Below are 22,406 nucleotides of genomic sequence, written 5' to 3' on the forward strand. Positions count from 1 at the left end.
TAACAAAGATTAAAAATAAGATATTCTACCTCCTGATCCAAGGAAAGCATAGCTTGCTTTCTTTGAATTGCGTTGAAACCCATGTGTCCTTGCTTGACACCTCGGTCCTGCCGAATCGTGTATATAAATGGCTTGCCATGATCTGCAGTAACTTGTACAAACCTTAAAAAAATTAGACCATGGTCAAAAGAGTTCAATAAATAGTTTTAAGAAAAGTATTATATAGATTATGGTAAACAAAGTTTAATAAATATTTCTATGAAAAGTATTACAGTCCTTGTAATGAAAACAGAGTCATAAAAGCATTAATCCAAGAGCCTTTGTTAACTGTAATTCCACGTAATATATTTTCAAAATAAGTTATAGATGTTCATAGGAAAGCACTTGACAGGAAATGAATAAAAATTTACTTCTCAGTACACAAACTTGTTTTACTTACAAACCATTACTTATTACATAGACTATTAGGTGTCAAAACTGAGAATATAAGCACATAAATTCTTTAGAAAGACAACTATTGTGTTAAAAATGACAAGTTTGTAGATAATTTGCACTTTTCTTGAAGATAAAAACCTTTAGCTATTTATTTAGGGGTATTACTTTCAGCGAAGCTGAAATGACGAGCCATTAAAATTTAGCAAGGGTTAACTACCAATAGTTAGCGGGGGTAGGGGGGGAAAGCTTTCTTCAGCTCCCGCTCACACACCGTTGATTTAGCTCACTTTGCTTGGAGGTAGGACTTCAAGGGGGATAGCACTGGTGGGTAAGTATGTATAAATAGCTAAAGGTTTGCATCTTTAGGAAAAATCACAAGTTATCTATGAATTTGTCATTTGTTCCATAACTGGAATGCAAACCTACGCAATTTATTTAGGGGTAACTCACTCATTAGGAAGGGTGGACGTCCCTGCTAATATGGCTTTTTGACTTTACCCGGGGACTCCTACACAAGCTGTGCGTTGAGATATTCAGAAGTGTGACCGTCCAGGTAAAAGTTATTCAGTCCTTTATAGGAAAAACTGTTGTAACCAAGACTTTCCCAATACCACCTTGCCAGGGTATGGGGATGCAACAGTATTAGCTTAATACTAGGTACACAAGGGAGCATGGTTTACCTGCAGTGGTTTGAGGTCAGCTTATGCAGAGAACCCAGGATGCTGCTTTCCCCAAGAGAGGGGAGGATGAAGAAAAAATAAGAGCTAGTCAAACCTTTTCATTCACGCAGACTAAAACCGGGTAACAGTGCAGTCAACCTTCTGCTACTTGTCCAATAAGGAACTTGAGGTCTTATACCAGCTCTTGTGCACCCACCACAGGGCTGACAGAAAACGTATCGAGTCTCCTGTGGGTCACGTCTTGCAGGTAGTGGGCTGTGAAAGTGTTCTGACGTTTCTACACCCCAGCCTGTAGAACCTGCGTAACTGAAAAACTCCTCTTGAATGCCAGGGACATAGCTATGCCCCCGACATCATGAGCTCTGGGGTGACGTGAAGGAGGAGGGTGTGGATTCAGTGCATGATCTATGACCTTGTGATTCCATGCTGAGATGGTGTTCTTGGTGACCCTCCTCTTGGTCCTCCCTCTACTGACAAAAAGTGCAGGCACACGGAGACGGGCTGAGGCTGTTCTCTTAAGGTACAGCCTCAAACTCCTCACTGGGCAGAGTAAGAGATGATCAGGGTCATCTGTTACAGAACGAAGACTTGAAATCCGGAAGGATTTTAATCTAGGATCCGCTACTCCCGGGTTCTGAGTCTTAGTAACAAACTCAGGGACAAAGCTGAACGTTACCTCTCCCCATCCACTTGAATGGGCGATTTCATATGAGACACCATGAAGTTCACTGACTTGCTTGGCCGAAACCAAAGCTAGCCTGGTGTAATGGTTCATAGGGAGGTCTCTTTAGAGACCTAAGAACTCAAACCATGTTCCATAGGGTAGATCTCACTTCAGACCGAGGACAGGTAAATTCATAACTCCGTATGAGCATGGAAAGTTCTAGCGATGAAGAAATGTCCATTCCATTCAGTCTAAAGGAGAGGCTTAAGGCTGAGCAATAGCATTTTACCGCCAAGACTGACAGGTGCATTTCTACACGCAAATACATGAGGAACTCTGTCTGCTACTGCTGGAATAGTGGCATCGAGAGGAGAGACTGTCGTGGAGAGAGGTCTCTCGGAGACTCCATCAGGAGTCGTAGAAGATCAGGAAACCCTTCTGCGTGATGCCATAGTGGAGCTATGAGGATCATTGAGAGGTTGACCGATGTTCTGGCCTTGTTGAGTACCCTCCTCATCAGACAGAACGGGGGAAAGGCGTAAACATCGATGTCCCACCGTTGTCGGAATGCATCTTGCCAGAGAGCCTTGGGGTCTGGGACTGAAGAGCAGTATAATGGGAGCCTGAAGTTCAAGGCCGTTGCAAAGAGATCCACTGTCGGAGAACTCCACAAAATCAGGACTTGGTTGGCTACTAGATGATCCAAAGATCACTCGGTACTCACTATCTGAGATGCTCTGCTCAGGTTGTCGGCGAGCACATTCCTCTTTCCCGGAATGAAGCGTGCCGATAGTGGTATTGAGTGAATCTCGGCCCATCTCATTATCTCTACTGCTAGATGGGACAGGGGCTGCAAAAAAAGTACCTCCTTGTTTGTTGATGTAAGCCACTAATGTAGTGTTATTGCTCATCAGCACCACTGAGTGGCCCGCCAGGAACTGTGGGAACTGTTGAAGGTCCAAAAAGACGGCCTTCATCTCTAAGAGATTTCTGTGGAGGTGCTCTTCTGACTCTGACCATAGGCCTGAGTTCGTGTGGTGCAGTATGTGGGCCCTCCACCCTTTTTTTGAAGTGTCTGAGACAGCATCAAATCTGGGGGGAGGATGAGAAGGTCCACTCTCTTTTGTAGGTTCTCATCTGACACCCACCATTCGATGTCCTTCTGTTCCGCTGATCCCAAGGGAATCCGGATGACTGGGGAATCAAAAGCCTGATTCCTACGGGACTTGAGTTGTCACTGGAGGGATCTCATCCTAAGGCGACCGTTGGGAACTAGACGGGCCAGCGATGAAAGGTGACTGATGAGGCGTAACCACATCTAGGCTGGAAGCTCTTCTCGTCTCAGAAAGAGTCTTGCGACCTTTCTCAGCCTCGATATTCTGTCATCTGATGGGAGGGCTTTGTGGAGATTGGTGTCTATTATCCTGCTTAGGTATACGAGTCTGAGTAGGAAGCAGGGAGGACTTTTCAAGGTATACCATAATCCCCAGATCTTGGCAAAACTTCAGAAGATTGTCTCGATGTTGAAGAAGGGGTGACACCGAGTCTGCTAGGATTAGCCAGTCGTCCAGATAACGAAGGAGACGGATGCCAATCCTGTGTGCCCAAGATGACACTAGGGTAAACACTCTGGCGAAGACTTGAGGTGCTGTGGAAAGACCAAAGCACATTACCTTGATCTGGTATTTCCTATTAACTAGGCTGAATCTTAAGTACTTCCTTGAAGACGGATGGATTGGGATCTGGAAGTACGCATCCTTTAAGTCCAGTGTACACATGAAGTCCTCTGGTCTTAGCCCTAGTCTGACCGTGTCTGTTGTCTCCATGCTGAACACAATTTGTTTGACAAACTTGTTCAGAGCTGAGAAGTCGATGACTGGTCTCCAGTCTCCAGACGCCTTTTTCACAAGAAAGTCGACTGAAGAATCCTGGAAACCAATTGAGGACCTCCTGGAGAGCGGCCTTCTTCGACAGGGTCTGGACTTCTGCCCGGAGGGCTAGCCCCTTTACTGATCCCATCGCAAAGGAGTCTGTTGACACTGGATTCCTGGTCAGGGGAGGGAGAGATGTTATGAACGGGACGTGATACCCTAAATGAATCAAGGAGATTGTCCAGGGTTTGGCCCTGAGTTGCTTCTACCTGTCCGAGGAACGTTGTAGGCATCCCCTACTGGTGGATAAGCAGGGGGAGTGCCTATCTTAGCGTTTGCAGCTTCGGCGACTCCCTCTAGGATATTTTCCTCCCCTGGAGGACTTTGTGCCTATCCTGTCCTTGGCAGGAATGGGCTTCTTAGACACCGTTGTCTTCACTACTATTTTGTTCGTCGTGGTCTTGGCTTGACGGGACTGCTGAGGAGCTGGTGGTTTATAGGGATTGGATGTCAAAGCCCTATGGAGGAAGGAGTCCTGGTGTGACTTCCTCCATCTCTCAGCATGTTCCACATCCTTAGGCTCAAATAGATGGGATCCCTCTAGAGAGGAATTTCTGAGCCTGGTGATCTCGGCATTTGGGACTTGCTGGTGGAATCTCTCAGACACCGCATCCCGACGTTTCAGAACGGTATTCGCCCATAAGTTTGAAACTTGATGGGCGAGAAACTCGATCGTGCGGGTGCCTGAGAGCAGTTAAGTCTCCATTGTTTTCCTGGTACATTCCTTAGAGAAATCCTCGGTTCGTACCAGGATTCCCAAGGTCCTTAACCTAACATCAAGCCACGAAGTAGCCTGCATGGCGTACTTTGTGACTTTCTCCTGACTAAGGATTTCGGTTGCCGAGAATGAGGCCTGTCGGATGGAGAATCTCTATAGAGACTCCCTTAGTGAGCTTTTCCAAAGAGTGATGGAGAGGAAGAGATGGATGAGGCTCGTCTAAGATCTCAAAATACCTCCTCCGCTGGAGACGAGGAGGTGGGAGAAGCTTAATGGTAAAGCCGGAACGTTGAGAGGAGGAGAGCTCAGAAAGCTGTAGGGCGATCTTAGCCCTGGCACTCTTCAGCCCTTGAGTCCAGGGCAAAGCTGTGCTGGTCTTTGAGGGCTTCTGGGTGCCAAAGACACAGTAAGACTGAGTCTTTGCCCTCTCGTGGGGGTATCTCTGGGTCGGTAAACCCATTGAGAACCCTCATGAGAGTAAGAACCTGCCAGAATGCATGTTCCGACTCTTCCTGCTCTCCTGACATTGCACTTGCAGCGAAGTCTCCTTCTTCCATCTCCGAGAGCTATTCTAGGGGTAGTTCGCGGACATCCCGTAAGTGACTGGCTGCATCTGTTGGCTTAGAAGTCCTTGAAGAGGACTTTGGAAGAATCTTGGAGTCCTTTGGTTCCTTCCGAGGAAGGAGGTAGGGGTCAAGCATCAAAGGCCGGATTGTCCTATCCCTTCTGACTTCCATTGGTGGAGGAGAACTCTCCGTGCAATGGGACACTTCCTCCGAAGTTGGAAGAGAGGAGGCCTCTTTGTTGTGCGACTCCCTCGGCAGAGGTGAGGTAGCAGTGTCCGGTGGAAGATGCAAGAGGAGCAGTCCTCGATGGCCTAACAGGAGTCAGCTTTACCCTCGGGGTAAAGCTGATTAGCAGCCTGCAGAAGCTATGTCTTTGTGATACTAGCAATGTGGCTGGTCTTAGTAATAGGATCTCAAGTCATAGGAATTTGAGAGTACTGAGACTGCACAGAGAAGAAGGTGAAAGAAAGAAAGAAGCCAGTCATTATTATTATTATTATCATTATTACTTGCTAAGCTACAATCCTAGTTGGAAAAGCAGGATGCTATAAGCCCAGGGGCCCCAACAGGAAAAATAGCCCAGTGAGGAAAGGAAACTAGGAAAAATAATATATTTTGAGAACAATGACATTTAAATAAATATTTCCTATATAAACTATGAAAACTTTAACAAAAAAAGAGGAAGAGAAACGAGATAGAATAGTGTGCCCGAGTGTACTCTCAAGCAAGAGAACTCTAACCCAAGACAGTGGAAGACCATGGTACAGAGGCTGTGGCACTACCCAAGACTAGAGAACAATGGTTGGATTTTGGAGTGTCCTTCTCCTAGAAGAGCTGCTTACCATAGCTAAAGAGTCCCTTCTACCCTTACCAAGAGGAAAGTAGCCATTGGACTATTACAGTGCAGTAGTTAACCCCTTGGGTGAAGAAGAATTGTTTAGTAATCTCAGTGTTGTCAGGTGAATGAGGACAGAGGAGAATCTGTAAAGAATAGGCCAGACTATTCAGTGTATGTGTAGGCAAAGGGAAAGAGAACCGTAACTAGAGAGAAGGATCCAATGCAGTACTGTCTGGCCAGTCAAAGGACCACATAACTCTCTAGCGGTAGTATTTCAACAGGTGGCTGGTGCCCTGGCCATTCTACTCATTCACCCCGGACTAACCAGGGTAACCTTAGCCCTCAACCCTCTGTTACTTGTCTATTAGACCATTTGTTATGCAGCCACCACAGGACCAATGGAAAACGTATCCATGTTCCTGTGGGTTACATCTTGCAGGTAGTGGGCAGTGAAGGTGATCTGACACTTCCACACATCCGCTTGAAATACCTGTGCCACAAAATAGTTCTCTTGCAAGCCAGGGATGTTGCAATGCCCCTAACATCATGAGCTCTGGGTCGCTGTTGTGGAGGAGGGTCAGAATTAAATGCAAAATCAATGACTTTCCAAATCCAAGAAGATAGTATTTCTCGTGACCCTCCTCTTGACCTTCCCCGTGCTGACAAACATTGCCGACACGTGGGGGCGAACTGCTGCTGTTCTTTTAAGTAACTCCTCAGATTCCTCACTGGGCAAAGTACCAGTTGGTCTAGGTTTTTGGTTACAGAACGAACACTCTCGGTCCTGAAGGGTCCAAATTTAGGATCCCCTACCCCATGATTTTTAAGTCTTGGCAATAGATTCAGGGACAAAGCTGAGAATTACCTCTCCCCATATCCTTGAATGAGAGATGTCATCTGATAGACCATGCAATTCACTGACTTTTTAGGCTGAAGCCAAAGCGAGTAGGAACACCATCTTCAGAGCAAGGTGGCAGTCTGTTGCCTGGCGAAGTGGCTCGTAGGGAGTTACCTTCAGTGGCTGAAAGACTTGTACCACATTCCAAGAAGGAGGTCTAACCTCCGACTGGGAAAAAGTAATTTCATAACTTCATATGAAGAGAAAAAGCTCCGAGGAGGAAATATCTACTTCATTCAGATTAAAGGCGAGAATCAAGGCTGAACAGTAGCCTTTGACTGTTGAAACCGAGTGCAGCATTTCTTCCCAAAGGTATACAAGGCACTCTGCCATTGTTGGAACAGAGGCATTGAGGAAAGTGATACCCCTTTCACGACACCAACTACAGAGAACAGACTACTTAGCCTGGTAGACTGAAGCTGAAAAGCATCTCAGGAGTCCAGGCATCCTTTCTCCAATTCATTGCAAAAGGCCTCTCTACATGAAGAGATACTAGACAGTCTCCAGGCATGAAGTCAAAGCGAAGCTACGACTTTGTGGAAGCTGAAGGTGTGTGGATATTAAGAGCAGATTGTGTCGTGGAGGAAGTTCCCTTGGATGCTCTGTCTGGAGCTGCAGAAGGTTCGGGAACCAATCTGCGTGATGCCATAGTGGAGCTATCAGAGTCATTGATATGTTCTCGTTTATTCTGACCTTTCTCATCAGACAGAATGGGGGATAAGCCTAACATCTATATTGTCCTGCCTTTGTTGGAATGTATCTTGTCATAGAACCTGGAAGTCCGGTTCTGGGGAGCAGTAAAGCGAGAACCTGAATTTCAGGGCCGTCATGAACAGGTCGACAGTCGGGGAGCCCCACAAAGTCAGGACTTGGTTGGCTACTAGATGATTAAAAAATCTCTCAGAGCCCACTATTTGAGTAGCTCTGCTCAGACTGTCTACAAACGCATTCCTTTTGCCTGGAATGAAGCAAGCAGATGGGGCCAACGAGTTATCTTCTGCCCATCTGAGTATCTCTACTGCTAGGTGGTTCTCTTAAGCCGGCCATACACGCAGAGGACTGACCGTACAGATTATCCTTAAGGATTGGAGTGATGCTCCAATCCTGTGAGAAATGCCACACACACACTACGGACTAGCCTGCTTAGTTCAGGAGGATTAGGCACCCAGGATAGGCCCACAAGGTTACGTTTTTGGTACTTAACTAAATTTGGTACGTTACCGGGTATAAAGTACAATTGGTAGCCTACATCTAATTTTGAAAATGACAAATTTTGGTACTTTTTACTTTCTTTATTCTTTATATAATATATATCTATGAAATCTGTTTTGAAATAGTCATATGAAGGCATTCTCTGTCGACTTTTACGTGGTGGTGATTGTCCGCTACAGAGTTAATGTACATATTTCTCTTTAAGTCATTATAGGATTACCTTTTCCATTTATCCCCATTAATCCGAGAGTCCAAGTGTCTCCTGGGAGGAATATACTAAATGGATTTTAGACCTTTCTGAAGATTATCTCATGCTGAAGCATAACTGCACTTTTAGTTAGGCGTACTTGTTTTCGCGTTAATTTATAAAAATTTGAAAACGATTGCGTTTATGTAGGCAGAGAGAAAATGTGAGAGAGATATACATAAGTTAATAGAATTATCAGTAGCTACTTAATTTATCCTCTATCCACATTTTACACCGTATTTTCCTATGAATAGAATTCATAAAACTTAATCAGAATATCAATTTTTTTTTCCTTTTGTTTCAATTTCTGTTTATTATCAGAATACAAGATACTATTACACAAATAAGGCCGAATACTGTGTGGTTTTCAAGATAAAATATACTATAAAAAAGAAGAGGAAATTTAAGGAAACCATAACTTGGTGAATGAAAAAGTGAGGGGAGAACCTAAAATAAAGAGCAATGAAATACATAATATTACAAACTTGTGAAATGCAATCAGTTTATCTTTATATAAAAAGTGCTCCGATCAAGAGATGAAGTATGGAATACTGTACGTGTCAAAATAGGTGAGTCAACCCCGTCAGCATGTTAGACCGTGCCCATACATGCACGAGACTAGTGGGCCATACTGCCAATCGCGACGGGATCAGCCTGTACGGTCAAACATGCTGACTGGATGAGAGGACAAGCTAGTCATGCCAGGTTTGTCCTGTTTACCACCCTTACATGTTAAGGATTGGCACAAACGCGCCAATCCTCTGCGTGTATTGCCTGCTTAGAAATTTATGCGCTGGTACCTTTTTGATTAGGACGAAAGGACGAAGATGGTTTGGTAAGGCATATGGGACCCCATTTTCATCTTTCAATGCATTCGAAAAGAGCATCAGTTCCAGGGGGGGGGGGGGAGAAGATTGAACTCTTTGCGGAGGTTCTCGTCTGCCACCCACCATCCGAGGTCCATTAGTTCCTCTGATTTTAGTTGAACCAGGGTGTCCAAGGAATCGCTTGATTGACTCCACTTGGACTTGAGGTGTCATTGGACCCATGAGGAAAGATTTTCCCCCTTCAATCATCGGAAAATGGGAAGGGCACTGGACTACCTGGTCAACCAATTACCCCCAGGGTGGTCAACAATACCCCAGGATTGTGACTGTTGTTCCCCCCCCCCCCCCAGGGGCTAGCTCAAGTTCCATTGAGTGGAACTAGAGACCTTGCCTTTCAAGGGAAAATGAATTCTCCTCGAATCCCCCCCCCCCAAGGGGTCAAGAGATTGCGTAGCAAGAAACATCTCAAGTTGATGTCAAGACGTGCAACCAATTGCACGCTTATGCTATGAAGGGGGGGGAGGATCCTGTCATCCAACTCCCACCAATCTAGTGGGGGGTTGGCCAAGTAGGTGTGACACAGATTGGTAAACTATGGTAGCCAGTACTGCTTATGTAATTACAGCAAATCTCCTTAGCAATCGTTTTTGGACGAAAGACTGGTCGGTAACTACCAAACACATCCAACTACTTCCAAAAGGTAAGATTGAGACATATCTTCTGCGGACCAGTAACAGACTGTGGAGCCAGACGAACATACAGGCATAGCCCGAATTATAGGTGTCCCAAACTCAGTTGGAGAACGTTGAAAACGTTTGTAACCGAGATCTTCTCCTTCCTACGAAAGACGAAAAAAGTTTGTATTTCTTCGTCTCTAATCGGTAAAAACTGGCATAAGTATTGAATGGCTCCTTCTAGGAAACTGTTTCACTCATGAGAAGTTTTCAGTCCAAGTATTTTTTTAAAAACTTAGACCTCTGATCGTAAAGATAGGAAGGAACTGCCTATGACGGCAGAACGCATATGCAGTATGTCCGGTTACGGGAAGGTAGAAGAGTAATGTATAACCTGGATTCCCGTAAGGGATATAGCCATCAACACTTATAATCTATTAGAATGGAGTTCATTTTGTTAGATGGTCTATAGCCCTTGTTGGCAGAAAGATTGCTTGCACGCATATTTGCATGCCCGTCTGCTGTCGTGAATGCATATTCTTTGCCTCCAGGTAAATGTTTGAAAAAGAATCTGGGCCAGCTTGCGACGTTGCAACATTATTGCCCAATGAATTTTGATAGTCAACTAGCTGAAGTATTTCTAAGATGTTCGAGCATACGCCCACAAAATAAAACATAAAACTATTGTAACGATCATACCTGCGTTGGTTTGCCTACCTGCCTTGGAGGCGGGGCTTGCCAACATTCATATACTAACAAAGTTTGTTACTATGGTTCGTAAACATAAGCTAACACTATTCCCCTGGGACTAAAGGCTTGAGACAATAACCCTGTAATGCCTCACAAGCCTATTCTGCGAGTGCTCCAAAGAGCTCTCTATTCCATCAGGAAATAAAGCCTGAGAAAAATGAACCCCGAAGAATTATCTTTCACAAAGCTTGCTGTTTAATGATAATTTGTTGTGTCCGGGGGCAAAATGAATGCATGCGGCTGACTCAAACAATTGGTAGAAACAGTGTTGTGGCAATAACCCTAAAGATTTTTCTTGGCGAGAGCGCATGTGCCCCAGAAGGAGTTCTTTTGGGCTTTTATGGAGTTTTAACAAATGCCTGTAGTAGTTATGTAAAACTTCCCAGGGATAAGTTTCTCATAGAGGTATAGTATCGTATGTAAGGGTTTGTTAGCCCAGGAGGCAAAGAACCCATTCACTAGGCAGGTTTGTATGGGGTTGCCAGTGAACGCTTTCTTGCTAGCGAGAAATACTACCTTCTAATGTAGGCAAAGACCCGGCAGAAGGATTCAACTGCAGAGAATGTAAAAATTCTTGTTGCTCTGCTTCCGTCCTGGCGGTAGCAAGATTGACGCCGATCTCATAGAGGGGTGAGCATTTCTCAGTGACGAGAGACGATCACGAGCCGCCTACTACCCCAACCACTAGTTAGCGGGAGGGGTGGGGGGAAGGTGATGGTGGTTCATCCGAAGAGGAGAGGCGCACAGCTGGCAAGACCAGCTTAGCTGACGAATAACGACCAGCTGGGAGTGTAGAGTGACGTTGTCACGCGACGCTGATATGTCACAAGGTGCTGGTACGTCATGCGGCGATGGTACATAGCGGGATACTGCCGCTGTTAGCTGAGGCAGAACTACTGGCTGGGGCTGTAGCTCTCCGTACGTCGTGCGACACTGTCCATATGTCATGCGACGCTATCTGTGCGTCGCATGACACCGCAGATTAGAGATCAGTCGTCCCGCAATGAGATCCTGGGGGATCAACATAGCAACAGCTCGAAGGCTCAGCGAGACTAGAGCCGAGGCTCAAGGTAACGAGAATCAAAAAGTTCAATATGACAAGTGCCTGAAGGCCCGAAGTCACGAAAGCCCGAAGGATCAATGCGATGAGAGCCTCAAGCCCCAAGATCACGAGAGCCCAGGGTTCAGCATGACGAGGGTTCGAAGGCCCAAAGTCAAAAGGGCCTGAGCCGGAAGGCTACGTGAGACAAGAGCCTGAAAGCACGCAGTCGCGAGAACCGAGAGGTTAGGTGTGACGAGAACCAAGAGGATCTGGCTTACGAAAGCCCACAGGCAAAACGTAACGTGAGCCCAGAGGCCCAAGGGCTCAGGGTTATGAGAACACAAAGGCCCAGCGTAACAAGGGTCATGAGAGCCTTAAGTCTCAATGCGACTAGCACCACGAGAGCCCAGAGGCTCAGCGTAACGGAAGTCCGAAGGCTCGGGGTCATGAGGACCAGAAGACTCAGCATAATGGTCACAAGAATACGTCACAAGGTGCTGGTACGTCATGCGGCGCTGGTACATAGCGGGATACTGCCGCTGTTAGCTGAGGCAGAGCAACTAGCTGGGGCTGTAGCTGTCCGTACGTCGTGCGACACTGTCCATATGTCATGCGACGCTATCTGTGCGTCGCGTGACACCGCAGATTAGAGATCAGTCGTCCCGCTATGAGATCCTGAGGGATCAACATAGCGAGAGCTCGAAGGCTCAGCGAGACTAGAGCCGAGGCTCAAGGTAACGAGAATCAAAAAGTTCAACATGACAAGTGCCTGAAGCCCCGAAGTCACGAGAGCCAGAAGGATCAACGCGACGAGAGCCTCAAGCCCCGAAATCACGAGAGCCGCAGGGTTCAGCATGACGAGGGTTCGAAGGCCCTAAGTCACAAGGGCCTGAGCCGGAAGGCTACGTGAGACAAGAGCCCGAAAGCACGCAGTCGCGAGAACCGAGAGGTTAGGTGTGACGAGAACCCAGAGGATCTGGCTTACGAAAGCCCACAGGCAAAACGTAATGTGAGCCCAGAGGCCCAGGGTCCTGAGAGCCCAAGGGCTCAGGGTTACGAGAACACAAAGGTCCAGCGTAACAAGGGTCATAAGAGCCCGAATGCTCAACGCGACGAGCACCACGAGAGCCCAGAGGCTCAGCGTAACGGATGTCCAAAGGCTCGGGGTCATGAGGACCCGAAGACTCTGCATAATGGTCACAAGAACTCGAAAAAACCACGAGATGAGAACCCAAAGGTTCAAACAGGCATCTCTTTACCGTAGAGGGAGGAGAATACCCAGGGCGACGAGGAGTCAGAAAAGTCTACCTGACGGACCCCGAAGGGGAACGTCTAGCAGGTTCCTCAAGAGAGGAGCTGATCACAAGCTTTCTCTCGCAAACGCGAGGAATGTTTTCCTGAAGGAGGAAATTGCCTATGACTATACTTCCCCCCAGCCTTAGGAGGGAGAAGCGTAGGCGTATGTCACATGTTGATCACGGATCAATCTCTCTTGCGGACGAGAAATGTCCTCCCGAAGGAGGACATTACCTCAGAATTTGCTTTGCCCCAGTCTTAGGGGGAGAAGCGTCATCCTCGACGTAAGGCACAAGCTGGTCACAAAAAGATCTCTCACAGACGAGAAAAATGTCCTCCCGAAGGAGGAACTTCGCTTTCCCTCTGACCCAGGGGGAGAAGCGCATCCTTCGGCAACGAGATAGCAGCTTCTGATCTTCGTCGAGTTGTCAGCAATTCTCTCAGTAAATCGGAAGGTTGTCAAACAGCTAATGAAACGAAACTCTCCCTCGGAAGGGAGAGCAGCCCAACACCCGGGAAGGTTATCTCCACTGGAAGGGAAAGTTGTCTGAACCCTGGAGGCGGACCTTCTTGCAGCACTCTCTGCTTCCTGTCAACAGGCCTTGCTCAAGTTAAAGGTCGGTATCGAACGCTACCTAAGAAACGTAGCCGAGGCTGGTTTCTGGGTTCACCCCTTAGGGATCCTCCAACTGAAACACCCGAAGGAACCCATTATGCCACTGCCCTCATTCCTACACTTGGGCATGAGGAACGAAGGAGAGCCAAAGAGTGAAACAGTGACTGTACAGTACCACTATTGGCAGGGACCTCGTCACGTAAGGAAAAGGTCGTAACTAGCGAGCTGATCAGAAACTGCAACAGCTTCAGAGCAGGACAGTGACTGGGCAGGTACGGCAAATCCCACAGGAACGAACGAATCTGCTCTTCTACGTCTGCTGACTTAGCCGAACAAAGAAGAACGGCATCGCTATCTGAGGAAATATAAAAAATATGAAAGAAACTCTCGGGGGAACACCTAAACCACAGATGGGAAGGGTGTCCCCCAAGAGAAAATAAACATAATAAGGACTGCGCACTCCCTTTGCTGGCCGTCATCGTCGTGAGAAGGAGATCGGTGGCGTAAGAATTGTAAAAATAGAATTCATCATCATCATCTTCTCCTACGCCTTTTGATACAACGGCCTCAGTTAGATTTTGCCAGTCATCTTGAGGTTTTATTTCAATACTTCTCCATTCATCATCTACTTCACGCTTCAGAGTCCTCAGGCATGTAGGCCTGAGTCTTCCAACACTTCTGGTGCCTTGTGGAGCCCAGCCGAATATTTGGTGAACTAATTTCTCTTGGGGAGTGCAAAGAACATGTCAAAAGCATCTCCATCTACCCCTCATCATAATTGTATCCACATATGGTACTCGAGTAACCTCTCTTATACTGTAGTTTCATTTTTAATCCTGTCCTGGCATTCAACTCCCAATATCCTTCTGAGGGCTATGTTCTCAAATTAAATCTATTGGAGACCGTTTCATTGTCATACTATGACTCGTGTTCATAGAGTAACACTGATCTCACTGAACGGATATATAGTCTAATTTTTATGTGTAATTTCAGGCGATTTAATTTCCAGATTTTACTTAACCTAGCCATTGTCTGATTTGCTTTTTTTTTAATCTTTCACTAACCTCTAGTTCCAAAAACCCTGTATCGGAAATCATAGTTCCTAAATACTTGAATGATTTTACCTCATTAATCCTTCCTCTTACCAATGATATTTCATCTTCCATTGTATACTCTGTTCTCATCACATGTCTTTCTTCTATTTATCTTCAGCCCAACCTCATGTGATATTTCATGCATTCTGGTAAGCAAGTATTGCAATTCCTGTGGTGTTCTGCAAATAAGGACAGTATCATCAGCATACTCTAGGTCTACTAAATTCCTATCACCGATACACTCCATTCCTTCTCCACCATCTCTGACTGTTCTACGCATTACAATATCCATGAGGAGGATAAACAATATAGGTGACAACACATTCCCTTGGAGTACTCTCAGCCGTTCACTGGAAATTCATTTGATAAGACTGCATTAACATTAACTTTGCACTTATTCTGCGCATGAACAGACAATCAAATTTACATATTTAAAAGGAATTCCATAATAACGCAAGACTCTCCACAAAATTGGCTGGTGCACTCTATCAAAGGCTTTTTCATAGTCAACAAATGCCATCAAAATGGGATTTCTATATTCTACACATTGCTATACATGTCTCAAAATAAAAATTTAGTCAGTGTAACTTCTACCTTTTCCAAATCCTGCTCGTCCATCTCAGCTTTTCATCAATCTTTCTCTCCCGTCTCTTTAGAATAAGCATACTATATATTTTCATAACAACTGGCGTAAGTGTTATGCCACTGTAATTATTGCAATCAGTCAGGTCTCCTTTTTTTGCTATTTTTACCAACACTCCCAACTCCCATTCATCCGGTTTTGCCTCTTCATGCTAAATTCTATAAAATAATCTTGTACGTAGTCTGGGAGTCACTTCATTTTCGGCAAGTATCATCTCAGCAGTTATTCCATTGTATCCCGGGGGCTTTATTTTTTTAGGACAAACCCATTGAATTAATTCATGGGTACGTCAAGGTCTCCATCAGCTTTACGTATATCAATCAAATTATTCCCTTCATATCTCCTATTCATAACCGCACTAAAGTGTTCCATCCAACATTGTCTTTCTTCATCTTCTATTGCTATAAAAGAACCATCTCTCTTTTTGATGGGTATATGCTTCTTCTTCTTTGCCCCAGTTGAGATTTCAATAATAATTCTATGAGCAAATTCTTACACCATAGCCACTTCCTGAATTCATAGCTTTGTTAGCCTCATTTGCTTTACTAAATATTCTCTCCATTTATTCCTGGCTTTTCTTTTGACCTCACTGTCAATACTGGAATACCTTGTAATTTTCATTACTTGATCAAAAACTTTCAACAATCAATTTCTGTCTTTGTCTCCTTTTTATACTATCCCAAGTATCATTGATATCCATGGCTTTCTCCTTGTAACTGCGTGTCCCAAGACTTCACTACCAACTGACTGATATATGTTCCTAATATCACACCATTCTTCATTAATTGTCTGTCCTATGTCTCTTAAAGTCTCTAAGACTGCAAATCGATTCCTACATTCAGTTGCAAATGTTTCTCTGTGCTCTTCTTCTAAAAGCTTATTTGTATAAAAAACCTACGTATTCTATCCATCTCTCTGTTGGGTGATTTTAGTTTTAATTTCAGTGTGGCAATGAGGAGCAGTAATCACTACTAATATCGGCAACTCTATAGCTTCTTACATTTCTCCATGCGCCTCGCTAAAACCTTGCTACGCAACGTCCACAGCCTACGCAACCTGTGTGTCGAGATATTTAGAAGTATGAGTGTCCAGGTGAAGTTATTAGAGTCCTCCTTCTCACTTTATTAATGGCAATGTGATCTACGTTATTTTTGTAAATGCCACATGGTGAAGTCCAAGTATACTTGTGGATGTTCTTGTGTTGAAAACAGTAACGCCAATGACAAGATTGTTTGCTGAACAGAAACTCATTAAATGTGCTCCATTTTCATTTGCAACTTTGCCAGGACCCTCGACACCCATCACATTCTCTATCCCTTGATTATTTCTTCCACCTTTAGCATTGAAGTCGCCAATCACGATTTTCATATATCTCTCAGGGATCTCATCTATTACTCTCTGTAGTTCTTCATAGTATTCATCTTTCCTTTCTTCAGGGGAATCATTTGTTGGGGCCTAGCAAATTTTAATACTCATATTGCACTGCTTTGATTTGAACTTTCCTATTAACAATCTACTATTTACAGCTCTCCACTTGGTTAATGCCTTTTCTGCTCTTGGTATCATCATCATTCCAAACTCTTCTCTTCCAACTCCATCTGATCTTCCTTAGTAGATATATATATTGCCTATGTCTAAAGTTTCCTTACCAATCGACTAACCCATGTTTCACTTAGGGCCAAGATATTCAAACTATATTTCATAAATTCCCTCTCCACTTGCTGTAACTTCCCGATCTTATTCATGGTTCTAACATTCCAATTACCTATTTTCAATTTTTCTTTAGTATTTAGAAATCGGGAGATTCTTAGCACCCCGCTTCGCCCAGGACTGGGGGTCATTCTGTCATCTTCTCTTTCCATGACTAACTAAATCCATAGAGGATTCATTGGCTAGATACATCAAAGGACAGACAGTTCCTTGTGATGCACAGTGCCTATCTAACTAAGGCAAGTGAGCCCTGCCGGTTCATACTGATTCTAGTAAGATCAACCGCTAGGCATCAGGAGCAAAAGTCTTAAACCTAATCCATCACCCTGCTGCCAGTGACTTCATCGAGATTTAGAGGGGCATTTCCTCCACACCCGAAGCTCTCATCACTCCAAGCTGCTCATCCGCTTATACGAGTATAATTGTTGACAAAAATGGATTGCTAACATATACTGCCTAAAATTATAAATCATTAATCAGCTGACAAAAAAGACTACTCAGGAGAAAATTCAAACTCGGTGGGAAGGGGGGATCCACGACAGGGAGCGGACAAGGTAAAGACTATGCACTCCCTCCGCCAACTTAGTAAGGCCGTTGGCCCATCGCCGCAAGGAGTGCAATGTCAAGCTGGAAAAGTTAAATTAAAGACAGTTATTATTTCAACAAGACAAATTCGTAAATCATTTTTATTTTTCCTAACGATACAAACCTTAGCTATTAGGGGTATTACTTTGGGCGAAGCTGAAATGACGAGCCATTAAAATTCAGCGAGGGTTAACTAGTTAGCGAAGGTAGGCGGGGTAGATTGCTACAGCTCCCACTCACACACTGGTGATTTAGCTCACTTTGCTTGGAGGTAGGACTTCAAGGGGATAGGTAAGTTTGTATAAATAGCTAAAGGTTTTTATCGTTAGGAAAAATAAATTTTTATAAATTTGTCATTTGTTCCGTAACTTGAATACAATCCTACACTATTTATTTTGGGGTGACTCACCCATTAGGAAGGGTGGACATCCCTGCCAATCTGATTTTTGGCTTTACCCGAGGGCTCCTTATCTGAGTATGTTAGTACTCAAAATAAGAAGTCCATGCGCCTCGCTAAAACCTTGCTACGCAACGTCTGCAGCCTACGCAACCTGTGTGTCGAGATATTTAGAAGTGCGAGTGTCCAGGTGAAGTTATTAGTCTTTTCGTAAGAAAAACTGTAGTAACCAAGACTTCTCCAATACCACCTCGCCAGGTACACAAGGGACCATGGTTTACCTGCATTGGTATGAAGTCAGCTTATGCAGAGAACCCAGAATTCTGCTTTCCCCAAGAGAGAGGAGGATGAAGAAAAGAATAAGAGCCAGTCAAACCTTTACATACACACAAACTAAAACCGGGTAACAGTGCCCTCTAACTTCTCCTCCTTGTCCAATAAGGAGCTTTAGGTATACAACCAGCAGTTGTGCAGCCACCACAGGACCGATAGAGATCGTATTGAGTTCCTGTGGGTCACGTCTTGGAGAAAAGTTGTGAAAGTCACCTGGAACATTCACACCCTTGCGTGTAGAACCTGCATCACAGAGTAATCTGCTTAGAAGGGCCAGGGGCACAGCTAAGCCCCTAACAACATGGGTCAATGTGTTGGATGAAGATCTGGATTCAGAGAGTAATTGATGACTCTGTGAATCCAACAAACATGATGTTTTGGTGATCCTCCTCTTGTCTTTCCCAGTGTTGACGACGAGAGAAGGCCCCCAGGTGGGCTGTTACCATTATCTTGAGGTAGAGCCTCAAACCTCACCCCGGGTACAGTAACAGATGATCTGGATCATCAGTTCCTGAGTGGAGACTTGTTGTCTAGGATCCGTCACCTCTGGAGACTGTCTGCCATCGAACTCAGGGACGAAACTGAACGTTGCCTTTCAACTTTCTCATGAATGAGCGATGTTGAAAGAGAGACCATGGAGTTCCTTGACTCGTTTGGCCGCTGTCCAAGTATGTAGGAACACTGTCTTCTAAACCAGGTGAAAATTTGTTGCCTGGTGAAGTGGAACATAGGGAGGTCTCCTTAGGATGTCCCTTCCTTTCAGTTTGAAGGCGTGGTTCAGGGTAGAGTAATCATCTTTACCTACTGGAATAGAGATATCACCCTTTCCCATGACAATAAACCACAGAAGACATTATACTTTGCCTGGTAGACTGATGCTGAGGAATTCCTCAGATATCCAGACAATCTCTTCGCAACATATTGCGAAAAAGCCTCTCTGAGAGAGGAGGTGCTAGGTAGTCTTCAGGCGTACAATCATAGCGAACCTATAGCTTGTGGTAGGTGTCGAAGTGTGGTTGTCTGAGACATGGAGAGGGTTCTCTTGGAGGCTCTATTAGGAGCTGCAGAAGGTTTGGAAACTGTTCTGCATAATGCCATCCGGAGCTATGAGAGCCCTTGAGAGGCTGACCGATGTTCTAGCCTTATTGAGTATCTTTCTCTTCAGACAAAAACAGGGACAAGACATTTACGTCATTGTTGTACCCACCGTTGTTGGCATGCCTCTTGCCAGAGAGCCTTGGGTTCTAGGATTGGGGAGCAGAGGAAGCCTGAGGTTCAGGGGCGTTGCGAACATGATAGGTGTCCAAGAAGAAACAGTCACAATGGGCTGGGAGTTCTTCTCGTCTTGAGAAAGGGTCTTGTGACCTTTCTAAGCCTCGTTATCCAGTCTTTGATAAGGTTTTGTGGAGATTGGTGTCTAGAATCATTCCCAGACATACCAGTCTTCTGAGAGGAAGTAGGGAAGACTTCCAAAGGTTTACCATGATCACCAAATTTTGGTAAAAAGACTTCAAAAGTTCCTGTGCTAACGCAAGGTTGCCAACGAGTCTGCTAGGGTCAGTCAGTCATCCAGAAAACGGGGGAGATGGAAGCCGATCCTGTGAGCCCAGGATGGGTGCTGTGGAAAGACCGAAGCACAGTGCCCTGAACTAATGTTTCTTGTTTGTCTGGACTGAATCTCCAATACTTCCTAGAAGATGGATGGTTTGGGCCTGGAAGTATGCGTCCTTTAGGTTCAGCGTGAAGATGAAGAGCTGTGGTCTTACCACTTGTGTGAACTTCAACATGGTGTGGACATCGCCCCAAAGGGACAGCTCTTTGCAGATCCTTTCGCATGGGAGATTGTTGAAGCTGGGGTCTTGACTCATGTAGGAAAGGATGGGTCGCAATACCCTGTGTAAGGATTCTTCCCTGGGAGAGAACTCCTTCAACTGACAGAAGTGGGTAAGGTAACGCTTCACCCTACCATGCGCCCTGACGGGATTGATGCTATTAATTAGAACAGCATCGGTCTGGCAAACGTTAACCAACGCTCAACGGCTGGGAATCGTGGCTACTGTGCAGTTGCACAGTGCTCGGATGTAGTCACCTGTCGACACGCCGCTGATGGGGGCTGTCGATCGCTTTAGTGGATTGGTGTGATGGCGAACGGTGAGTAGCGAGAAGTGTGTTGTTTGCCTTCCAATTTAGGGAACCACGGGCAGAGGTTGACTAGTAAGTCTAAATGACGAGCTGCAGGTGAACGGCGAACTGCCGATGATCAGTGAATCAAAGAACTGTGAGCTGAAAATGGTAACTGACAGGCAGATGAAAGCTGTCTGGTCTGTCAGCCAAGTAAGGTTGGCGATTGGCTTGGAAAGCCCTGAGAGACAGCAGAATGGTGCAGTAATGGGAGTAACAACTAGGGCACAAAAGAGGAATGAAGAATGAAACTAAAATATTGAAGACCCCCCTCAAAATAAGAGAACGGGATGTGAATTCACGGGAGGAGCAATCAGAAAATGGGGTCCATATGAGAGAGAGAGAGAGAGAGAGAGAGAGAGAGAGAGAGAGAGAGATGCAGGTGTGATTGACTTGGGAGGTTGGGACATAAAGGAAGTCTTAGAGGGATAGAAAAAAGAGGAATGGATGGAAAGAGTGCGAACAGTGATTAAAGGGGAATCAGAGAGTTATCCATCATTTCTGAATGTACCTCGTGAGAACTTTTCTTATACAGAATGATATCTTATATTGTGCTTACAAGAAGAGGGGAGGGGAATTTTGCGCACGGGTAGTTCATCCTCCCTCTTTAATTAATCGAGCCATCCACATTGTACATGCAAGTCCGTATGCAGGGCATTTAGGGATTGATAGAACATTAAGGTAAGCACGTGAATCCTTCTTTTGGTTAGGAATTAAAAAATCTACAGAAAATTATATAAAATGTTGTCATGCTTGTAACTGTGTCAAAGAACATAAAAACACTGTACCAGAAGCCAGAAAGTGGCCTGTGATTCATATTAAATATTATAGAGTGCATATGGATGCGGTAGGACCATTTCCTACTGGTTCAACACAACATAAGTATATTTGTGTATTTGTGGATGCATTTACTCGGTACACTCATACTTACGCAATGTTGGATAAATCAGCAAATTCATTAGCCCAGGTGCTGTGCTCTTTCATTACTAGGTTTGGTTGCCCGAAATTCTTTATAAGTGATAATGATCTCAAGTTTATAAATAAGGTGGTGAAATCGGTCACGGACTTGATGAAAATTTAACACTTTTCAGTGACCGCTTATAGGCCTTCAGCTAATGGCTTAGTGGAATCGCATAATAGGGAAGTAGTGCGAAGTTTACGTTATTTAGTGGCTGATGACCCCCTTCATTGGCACACCATGCTTCCTACAGCTGAGCTAGCTTTGAATATTGCATATAATGCTTCGCTCAGGGACACACCTTTCTTTTTAATGTATGGACAGGATCCTGTTACCATATATGGTCCTGATTAATTTGCAACAGTTGCCAAATTATTCAAATGAGCAATGAACACCACTGAAAGGTTTTTGAAAAGAGCTAATGAAAAACACAGCTCAAAGTATGTTGGTTGGTTCAAAACTGCCCCGGTAAAAGTATTTGTGGGCGATCCTGTGTGTTTGAAACGATTAATACCTAGGAAACACAAACTAGGGCCAGCGTATTAGGGTCCGTACAGAGTAAAGATGGTTAAATCTAACACAGTAGTGATACAAAGCATTATTAATGGTGCAGTGTCTGAACATCACTAGGCAAACACATCTGGTGCCGGAGGAGGTAGTTTTCAAAAGTGTCAATCAGAGTGTACCTCCTTACCCTTGCATACGTGACATTCCTCGAGTTGAGGAGTAGAATTTTTTCTTCTTTGCTGTTGTTGTTCTTGTTTGAACAGACCTCATTTCTTCTTATGACGTGTTTTAAATAAACTTGATGATAACAATGTGTTCTTATGTTGGCGCTTAATGTATACATAAAGTGTTGCGGTAATTTTGCTGAGTGTAGCAATACGTATGACATACTACTGATTGAACCTTAAAACAATCAGAGGTTAAATAGGTCAGGTGTGATCCGTCAGGCGGATGCTGTATTATTCTTGTATTTATATGATTCCTGGTTGCTGGGGCTGGGGCGGTTCCCGAAGGGCAAGTGGCTGCGGGATTAAAGTTCAGCCTTGAGGAAAGGCAGTGTAAGAGAATGTGTAGATGTGAATACCTTATACTTAAAGCTATAAGA

General features: G+C 44.8%; 1 protein-coding gene across 1 annotated transcript in view; it reads right to left on the reverse strand.

The window, feature by feature from the left end:
- The window catches only part of LOC137648623 (vesicle-fusing ATPase 1-like), a 451,093-nt gene that overhangs the window by 168,483 nt on the left and 260,204 nt on the right, over positions 1-22,406 (reverse strand). The window contains exon 3 of the mRNA XM_068381564.1: positions 30-162. Coding sequence (XP_068237665.1) covers positions 30-162 — 133 coding nt within the window. The remainder of the gene's footprint in view (positions 1-29; positions 163-22,406) is intronic.

The sequence above is a fragment of the Palaemon carinicauda genome, chromosome 10 (assembly GCF_036898095.1).
Source record: "Palaemon carinicauda isolate YSFRI2023 chromosome 10, ASM3689809v2, whole genome shotgun sequence".
Lineage (NCBI taxonomy): Eukaryota > Metazoa > Arthropoda > Malacostraca > Decapoda > Palaemonidae > Palaemon > Palaemon carinicauda.